The following is a 10,158-nucleotide window of genomic DNA, read 5'->3' as shown; positions in this document are numbered from 1 at the left end:
TATACCTCCTTGCTTGTTCTCTCAGTTCAAGCAGCACTGCTCAAGGCTTTGACCTCCTAGCTTAGAAAGGAAGGCCATTCAGGGAGTGTAGAAGTGCCGTAAACCATAAAGATTGATTTCAGTTGAGTAACTGAAGTCTCTTTTAAGTGGCACAGTGTACATGTATTGATGAGTAATGTATACTGTATGTGAGTGGAACACACCCGGTTTGACCCCAATGTTTTCACAGATTCAACCTCTGCTAGCGTGGCTCGGGTGTACATGCTAACAGTCATTAGGCTAAGATGCTAATCTTGTGTGATATGTCACTAATGCCCTTATGCTATTAGCAGTTTGTGAGTGTTGCTTATCTCTGCTGACTGAAGACTGAGCTGGAGATGTGTGATTTTGGTAAGAGGATTCAGAAGCAGGTGGTGTTTGGTGTGACGACGTGACCTTCTGTGTTTGATTCTGAGTAAAACAACACATTCATTTACTTTGGAAATACCATGTTAAAGCTCAGATTCCTCCTTTGTCCCTTTTCTTCATCTCCGTTTGAACTGTTTTGTGGAAAAGAACATTTACGAAATTATAGTCAAATCATTTTGAGAGGCTCTTGCTGAATGTCAACCCAAAGTTAAAAATGTAATTTAAAAAGAGTAAATATAAAACATAAAAGGTAATTTACTCATTACTTGAAATATACCTTTAAATCGTATTTATTGCTTGAAAGGTTATTTACATGAACATTGTATGACCACTGTTGACGTTTGACATGAAGGGCAATGTATTTAGCTGTGATCCCCCAGAAGGTGTGATCTTCCTGTCTCTGAACCCAGCATATAAGCCAGTAACAAGATTGTTTGCTGACTGGGCATGCAAACTGTAATCTGATCATTGGCTTGGGAAAAGTGGAATAAACTGCCGTTCCAAGAGTCCGTCTGCTGCTTCTCACCAAGCTTGTGAAAGGAAATGCATGGGGTGGAATAGATCTCCATAATGACCCTGAATTTACTAGGTCAAAATCTATGTTTAACCCTCTTTTGCTGGTGAGCACTACATTGGGTAGTGGACACATCTTTAAAATTCATTATCAAGGCTGATTGATTGATTGATTGATGAAGAGCCAACAACCTTTAAAATATCTACTTCAGTAGAATAAAATATTCTTTTCAGTGGAATAAGATCTAAGGAACACTTTCAAAGTACACTACACTAAATATAGAATTTATAATATAACAACATTATTAGAGCATGTTGTTTTGTGAGTTCATAACAATTGTGTGCAGTTGCTAAAATATTATTTTTTAATAGTTTAAAAAGAGTATGCTCTTTGGTTCTCTACAAATTGGCAAGCATAGCAAAATGTGGCAAAACTATTAACGCTGGTAATTATTGTAATCTTTTCAAATAAAAGAAACATTATGTCTCTGAATAGGTTTTAAAAAGCAGTAGGGACCGCTTTTGGCATCAGCCATTCTCTGATAGTGTATCACTATCTCTGGGTCTGCATCCTGTTCAGCAGAAGCTTGCCACTGTCAATGTGCGGCTGACATTTGGCCATGCACTCGTTTAAAGTTGGACATATTGCAGAATATGCCTGAATACTGTTTTGTGTTGATCAGTTGTGGACAGCATATATACTGCATAGTGCAAAAATGTTGGAGAATTTGATATTTTTGTTCTGAATTATTAACAGGAATGGGAGTGTGTGTGTGTCCACGTGTGCATGAAGATATACCTCAAAGTGCCTGCATAGTTTTGGATCCGGACGTGATTGTGTTTCTGTCAGCAAGAGTGTAGCTGATAGTCCTGTGACTGTCCAGCACTGTGGAGATTTGCTGAAGTGGTGTGTCTGTTTCACATCCTGCACACACTTTTGTCTGATACGGTCCATTGATGTCCTCTGGTTCAAATTGGTCCAAAAGTGAGTCTTCACGAGTGATGCCGTAGAAGAACCAGTTTTGGTCGCCCAAAGAACCTTTTAGTGATCAGTTCTTAAAAGAACCATTTTGTCTTTTTAAATAATCTAAAGAACCTTTTTTCACTATAAGCAACCTTTTGTGCAATGGAAAGTTTTCATGGATGCTAAAGGTTGTTCATGAAACCATCGATGCTTGGGGTTAAACGGATCGTAGATGATTCGTGATCCGTGCAGTCCAGGCCCCATGGTTCGGCACGCATGTGATTCGCGGATTAATTGCAAAGTTTAACCATCATAGAGTGAAATTTTCTCATTAGCACGTGTTTTGTCTTGCCAGTTTACAAATTCAAGTGATTTTAAACCATTCCAGTGCAAGAAGAGAACTCAATTTGGTACTCTTGCGCTGTTATGTTCACACAGCCACAAAATTATGTTAAAATACCAATCTCAGCAAGTATTCTCGTAAGTTGGTTATGTCTTAAGTGATGGTAAACATAAATTGGATATGTATCATTATAATGGATCGGTGTATTAAGTCTTAAAGGGATACTCCACTTTTTTCGGAAATAAGCTCATTTTACATCTCCCCCAGAGTTAAACAGTTGAGTTTTACCGTTTTAGAATCCATTCAGCCGAACTCCGGGTCTGACGGTACAACTTTTAGCATAGCTTAGCACAGATCATTGATTCTGATGAGTCCAGTAGCATTTCTTTCAAAATGACCAAAGAGTTTCAATATTTTGCCTATTTAAAACTTGACTCTTCTGTAGTTAAACCGTGTACTAAGATCGACGGAAAATGAAAAGTTGCGATTTTCTAAGCCTATATGGCTAGGAACTACTCTCATTCCAGCGTAATAATCAAGGAACTATGTGGCTGTACCATGAGTGCAGCAGGCGTAATGATATGACGCAGCGCCTGAAAATAGTCCCCAGCTCGGTAACTTCTTCCAACGTGACCGGGACTAAGTTTGTCTAACCTATTAGACCTATTTTCAGGCGCTGCGTCATATCATTACGCCTGCTGCACTCATGGTACAGCCGCACAGTTCCTTGATTATTACGCTGGAATGAGAGTAGTTCCTAGCCATATAGGCTTAGAAAATCGCAACTTTTCATTTTCCGTCGATCTTAGTACACGGTTTAACTACAGAAGAGTCAAGTTTTAAATAGGAAAAATATTGAAACTCTTTGGTCATTTTGAAAGAAATGCTACTGGACTCATCAGAATCAATGATCTGTGCTAAGCTATGCTAAAAGTGGTACCGTCAGACCCGGAGTTCGGCTGAATGGATTCTAAAACGGTAAAACTCAACTGTTTAACTCTGGGGGAGATGTAAAATGAGCATATTTCCGAAAAAAGTGGAGTATCCCTTTAAAGTGACAGCAGCCTATAAATACCTGCTGCTGTCTATGTCATTAATCAAACAACAAAACACAGCTTTAGCAAAGATTTATCTATATTTAATTTATACAGTGAACACTATAGTGGTATTTTACATTTAAGCCTAATTATTACAGTTCTGTACCTGAATACTAACGTTAGACCTTACTTTATTTGTAACTGTTATATTGTGTTTATCTGTGCTTGTAGTTTGTGCGTTTGTCCTTATATTTTTCAAAAAATTATCCGACCCTTTACTCAAAAAGCGTAATATGATCCGAACCGTGAGTTTTGTGATCTGTTGAACCACTAATCGATGCCATTTAAATAACTTTTATTTTTAAGAGTGTAGCACGGTGATAGCTTACTACTTTCATAAAGTTGTACACTGTTACACTTTTAACAGGCTAGTACTAAACACAATAGGTTCAGCAGGTTCATCCCGAGACCAGCGTGATGTCAACCTGTCCTTACAGTTTAAGGTTACTGTGACCTAAGAAGTAACCTGGCACGCTCTGTCCGCAGAAACGTATTGAGTGTGAAGTGGGCAGATGTCCACTCACAACATGTGACCATATGGAATAAGCTGCTTCTCTTGGGCTCTGTTTAAAGGCTAACTTTAGTGAAGAGTTTGACAGTCAGCGTCAGATGACCACCCTGTGGTGTGCACGGACATTCTCTAGTCTTAAAGAGAAAATATGATAATTTGCTGTTCCACAACCTGCCCACAGAAGCAGCATTTTAAGTTATCGTAGCTGTCCAGAAGGTTTTATGATACCTAATTTTGGCCAGATTTTAAGCCAGTGTGTATATATCTTTCATAGAGATTGCATTGTGACGAGTAAAAAATCACACCAAGATAGTGGATAAAGTAAAAGAAATTTGATTACAATCAGTCTTGTTACTGCATTGTTTTGAATTTAGTTTAAATTGTATTATTTTTTAGCTTGTCCTTTCCATTTAGTTTCATTTTAGTTTTGTTTTTTCAGTGTTTTTTAATTAGTTTTAGTTTTTAATTTGAGTATTTATGTGCTGTGTACTGATATTTAAATAACATCATTAAATTTCCCAGGGCTGGTGCATCTAGTGGCATTTTTAATGAACATCCATCCATCCATTCATCCATCCACGTGTGCTCCCGAGAGTCTCTCTTCTGTTCAATGGCAGATGAAACGAATGTTTATATAGCCTACACCGTTCAATATAATGCCGAAAGAGCTATTCTGTACTGTAATGTCAATGTGTCATAATAAAAGAGGATTCATTCAAACTAGTCTCACATAGCCAGAGGCGTACTTCATAATCAAACTATCAACAGTGTAATTTTAATCTGTCGACATGATGCCAGTGAATCGCAGTGCTGTCGCGAATGATCAGATGCTTTCTTAACTGCTGCTTTCTCACTGCTGTCATTTTTGTTGTTCGTTTATTTTGTTGTTGAGAGGAAAAGCGCGCAGCACATATTTTCATCTAAGCGTCACTCTCAGCAGCGTGGACAGCATCGGGATGTTCGTTAAAATATATAGCTGCAAAGGTATTTCCAACTTTGTTTTACTTCTAAGCAAAATACTAAAGAGAACTTCACTGTGTGAGTATCTCACGGCATTGAATCATGTTCAGTCTCGAGCACAATAATTTGCTGGCTGCAGTTCACTTAACGGCCACCAGTGGTGCTAATAACACAGGTTTCTGAATTTTAAAAATGAAATGTGGGTGAAATAGATTGGGCATGTACTACTGCTGTAGATGTTGCCGTCCAAAAGCAGTTTGCCTTCAAGGAGTATTCTTGTTGCATGGGTCTGTAAAACTGATCCCATGCTGTGTGTTGTGATTGCACATGTGTGTTTACCAAAGCCTCAACCTAGCAACCTGCAACCTACCACCCACCATTCCTGCGGTAGGTTTATTACTGTGTCCTCTGCTTGATTCCCAGTGCTGTTTTAATGATCTGAAATTAGTATAATGAGAATCCAAGTCCAGCACGTCAACATTTGTGCAAAAAATATCTTTGCACAAATGGTTTGTTTAACCAATGGAAAATGAAGGGAGGGTTTGGTGGTGCAGTACTCATAAAATGTGGCTCTTTTGCACCTGTTGAGATTTGACATTGAGAATTGAAAATGGGTGACATCTCAAATTCATAAGAAAACATTGGCTGACACGTATCTGTTCGGTAGTAGTTGATATTTCAGTTTTCCAGATCCGTGCTGGACTGGCATCATCTTCAGTTTTGCACATTCAACATAGTTTTGTAGTCAGTGGACAGTGATTCTCTGAGGAAACAATGCATCAGTGCCAGGCTTCAGAGAGGCAGTGGGTTTCACTCGTCCCCACAGGGATTATTGGGTTCAATCTGTAGACACTCAAAACTGCTGCTCCAACAGAATTTCATCCTCCCAAAGCCTCGGCTCGGGCTGCGTGAATAACCAAACACTCCCTCTCTCAGCATGCTGTTAGAAACGCAACCGGGCATGGGAATTCAGCGACTGCCGAAAAACAGGGCGAATGAGACTTAACATTTCAATCATGGTAAAACCGCATACAAAATTTTAACTGCAAGTAAAAATACTAGGCTTTGAGGCAGTTTTGGTCATTTGCTGATTTTAATCATGCCTAATAGATGTTTTTGGCAGTGGGTAAATTGCTTTGTTGAGATGACAACAAGAACAAACAATTCTCCTTACCATTTTGCCTCAATTAGTTGTACTTGTAGTTGGTTATGATCAACCAGCCAGATTGTTAAAAAGTATTCATTTTGGATTTTCTTGGAACAGAATTAGACTGAGAGGGGTTTTCAAATTGGGGTTGCAAGAAAAGTTCAGAGAAAATGTATATAATAATAATTTGAATGATTAATCTATTAATAATTTATATATATACATACATACATACATATATATATATATATATATATATATATATATATATATATATATTTACACATACATTTTAAATATATAAACATTTTAATTATATATATATAGTAATAATTCAAAATTTTTTATATCATTTTTATTAATTATTTTATAATAGTTATAATTATTTTTAAAAATTACATTTTATTTAAATATTAGAAGAAAATAAATATGTATATAATATAATTATTATTTAATAATATAATAATGTTTTTTACACTTTAAAAATTATGTTTTGGAAATCATGACATTAATCACGATTATTTTAATGTGTTGATAGCCCTAGCTTTATTTCTCTTCAAGTTTATACATATAACAGTACTTTAATTGTGGGTAGAAAAAGATACATTGTCAAATCAATATTTTTCCAGATAATATTTTTTGTATTTTCCAAATTTATAATATTTTTTATTTCCCCACAGTACAAATGGGTCTTTATACTACTGTCTTTAATATTTTAGGGTTTGTGGCATCAAAAAGTTTTAAAAGCTATAAACCAAAGCAAGACTTTTCTTCTTTGCTTGCTAGTTGTACATTTCTCAGGTGCATTGGTGAGAAGGGAGATATTATGGCTGATTAGGCTGTCACCCAGGGGTGTTAACGTTGAGTTTTCCCATAAGACACATCTGCTGTCTTGCTAATGGCTTGTTAATCCTTCTCAAGCTTGAGACTCATGCCTTGCTGCCACTGCATCTGGGGGCTGGTTACATTTCCATGTACAAACTGTAGGTTTCTTCTGCTCTGACAACAAATTGCATCCTGCCTGCTTCCCACTTATCTGTGATTTCTGCCTGCCAGAGAGCTATATTGGGAGACTTCTCGCTGCTGTGGGACTAGTAGCAGGTGGCGGGCGGAGTCCAGATCCCAAGTCGAATATGGAGTAGAGCTTCATTGGACAAGAAGAACACTGAAGATACTGATGACGGGGAAGGATTTGGCTGATTGTCATGGGAAAATCACATTATTAGAAGGTTTAGCAAGACGTCTGTGTGCTGCCAAGCTTTCCAGTGCTGCATGAATGTGAGTTTGTGGACACACTTCCCACTGCATTGCTCCAGCTGTTAAGTCAGCGTGTGCGGTTGCTCCGAGCCTTGTGCCTCTGCAACCAGACAACTTTGTGCCAGCGTGTGCGTGGTTGAATGTAAAAGGATAAGAAGATGCCTGCTATTCTAGTCGCGTCCAAGATGAAGTCGGGATTGCCCAAACCTGTGCATGGTACCGCGCTACCCATTCCAGCTAGGGTAGCAACCCAACAGAATGGACCACTGAAGCCCACCCAGCCCAGCCTCATCCCCTTGAAGTCTCCCATCTACAGACAGCAAAGTCAAGGCACTGCAACTTCACAGAAAAAGTACCAGAATGCCAAAGAAACATCAGGAGACCCTCAGGTTGGAACACTGATGCTTAATTTGTATGTGGCTTTGTGGTTGCATTGATTCTTCCTTGTATGGATAGTTTGATTCAACACAGACAGTTTTATACTTTGATTAAATAAATACAAATTAATTAATAATTTGTGCATTGACCACTTGGTCAGTTATCTTTATAGTACTATTCATTGTCTTGCACCCTTTAAAAGACCTTCAAAAATATCAGGCTACAACAGGTTTTTATTTTGTAATTGTGCAAATTATTACTTTGTTTCTTGCAATGCAACTTGATATATCACAATTACGACTTTGTTTCTCGTAATGGAAACTTTATATCTCACAATTGCAACTTTGTGTTTCATATACAGTTGCGACTATATCTTGCAATGTGAAGTTAAGTAATTGCGACTATTTTTACAATATGACGTTATATCACAGTAACGACTTTGTAATGGCTACTTTATATGTTAAAAGTACAAATTTCTTGTAGCTTTTTATCTAACATTTGTTTTTTACACTTGCGACTATATCTTGCAGTGTGACTCTGCAAAGTCGTAATTGCAACTTTATATCTCACAATTAAAACGTTGTTTCTTGTAATTGTTACTGTATATCTCAAAACTACAACTTTCTAGTAACTTTTTATCTCATAATTGGGACTGTTTCTTACATTTGCAACTTTATATCTTGCAATGTGACTATATCTCACAATTGACACTATATCTCGCAACTACGACTTTGTTTCTCATAATTGAAACTTTATATCTCGCAATGTGACTTTATATCCCACAATTACAACTTGGTTTCTTGTCATTGCTCCTTTATATCTCAAAACTACAAATTTCTTGTAACTGTTTATCGCATAATGGGGACTGTTTCTCATATTTGCAACTTGACTTTGTCTCACAATTACGTCTTTGTTTCTTGTAATTGCTACTTCAGATCTGAATTTTGCGACTGTTTCTCATACTTGCGATTTTTATATCTAGTTATGACTTTATATCTCGCAACAAAATAAGTTTCTCATAATTGCAACTTTATGTCTTACAATTGTGACTTTAAAGGTCCCATATTGTACACCTTTCTGAAGTTTTATTTTAGGTTTTGATGAAATCAAATGTTTTGTATGTTGATTTAGGTTTTGATGAAATATATATTTGCGGAAGAAGTACCAAAAACCATCCCAATATATTTTTCTGCTAAGAACAGGTCGATTTTGTCCTTTCCAATGAATATTCATGAGCCTCTCTTCTGATTGGCCTGTTGTTTTCTGAGTGACGCACGACCAGGCCAACCACAGGTAACTAGGGTCATGTATGCTGTAGCCTGCTGTGGCTTGGTGATGCTCACAAGTAAGGTAAATAAAACACCTTTAATGATGGACATTGCTGAGGGAAATGTTATCCGGCCTTATATGTTCGAGCCGGACGACAATGTTCGAGGAGACAAACACCTCGTTATTGTTAGAGTATTATAATTACCATTACATCAATGCTGCACGCAGATTTAATGCTAATTTAAACTGTCTGTAAACAAACTCAGACTTTTTTTTTTGTCAAATTCGATTTAAATCTCCAAAATATGTACGTTAATAGCTAGTTATACACTGATTTTGTAACACTTAACTGCTTTATAATGTAACGTTAGCAAACAGACACCGAATACAGTAAGCTATGTAACTACTGCTTTCCTACTGATACAATAAGTTGACGTGTTACAATTTCTTTTACAATGTTACTTTTTCTGTAAAAGGTGTACTTGTGGTAAATGTGCAAAGATGCTCACAGAACGCGAGAACATATGCTGCAATTGACGCCCAAGGTAAACTTGTTTAACTATGAACTGTAGGGACTGCAGCATCTTTGAGGAGTAGCTTCTTTAAAAAAACGCCATTGAACTGTGCCTGATTGACGAAGCAGTCACTTGTGAAATATGCAGAACAGACGGTTAAGGTCGAACTAAATTGCTGTAGCGTTTCTGAATAAATAAACATTAGCCACTGTTCTCTTATATTAATGTTGTTCGGAAGCCTGTGCAATGATGTAGTTTCCTGACGGTGGGCAGTGCTCGGTGTGGTGACTGAAGGCGGTGACTGAGTACTTCTGACATCACATTTATACGGAAGTCACAATGGCTTGTGAAAAGGCACAGCTACTTTATGCAGGCTATGTGCATTTGTCTGTGGATTGACTGCTTTGAAACTTATATGGTAGTTTCATAGCCCCTAGACCCTTGCTAACATGAAAAAAGCCAGGACATTTTAGTTTTGATAATATGGGACCTTTAAATCTCCTCTCTCACAGTGTGACTATATCTCACAATGACAGGTTTTGTTTCTTGTAATTGTAACTTTATATCTCACAATATAAATGTAGAAAAAAATTACTCTATGATGGAAACAGGCTTGCTTGCAATATGTTAATTGTGTTTTGGGATTATTAATGAATAGAAAAAAAAAACACATTTATTTGTAACTGCAAAATGCTTTTGTTTGTCATGTTGAAGTTCAAACTTTGCAGAGTAAAGCCCATATTCCACCATGACTTGACCTACAACAGCTGTGTACATTGTATTCATGTCTTCGAAA

At 37.2% G+C, this 10,158-nt stretch overlaps 1 protein-coding gene across 1 annotated transcript in view; it reads left to right on the top strand.

Moving 5' to 3' along the window:
- Positions 1-7,011: 7,011 nt before the first annotated feature.
- Positions 7,012-10,158, top strand: part of nav2b (neuron navigator 2b) — a 68,028-nt gene continuing 64,881 nt past the window's right edge. Inside the window, exon 1 of the mRNA XM_084397842.1 lies at positions 7,012-7,589. Coding sequence (XP_084253968.1) covers positions 7,359-7,589 — 231 coding nt within the window. The 5' untranslated portion in view covers positions 7,012-7,358. The remainder of the gene's footprint in view (positions 7,590-10,158) is intronic.

The sequence above is a fragment of the Rutilus rutilus genome (assembly GCF_951802725.1).
Source record: "Rutilus rutilus genome assembly, chromosome: 23".
Classification (NCBI taxonomy): Eukaryota; Metazoa; Chordata; class Actinopteri; order Cypriniformes; family Leuciscidae; genus Rutilus; species Rutilus rutilus.
Note: the sequence above shows the minus strand (reverse complement) of the source record. Positions and strands in the feature narration are given on the sequence as shown.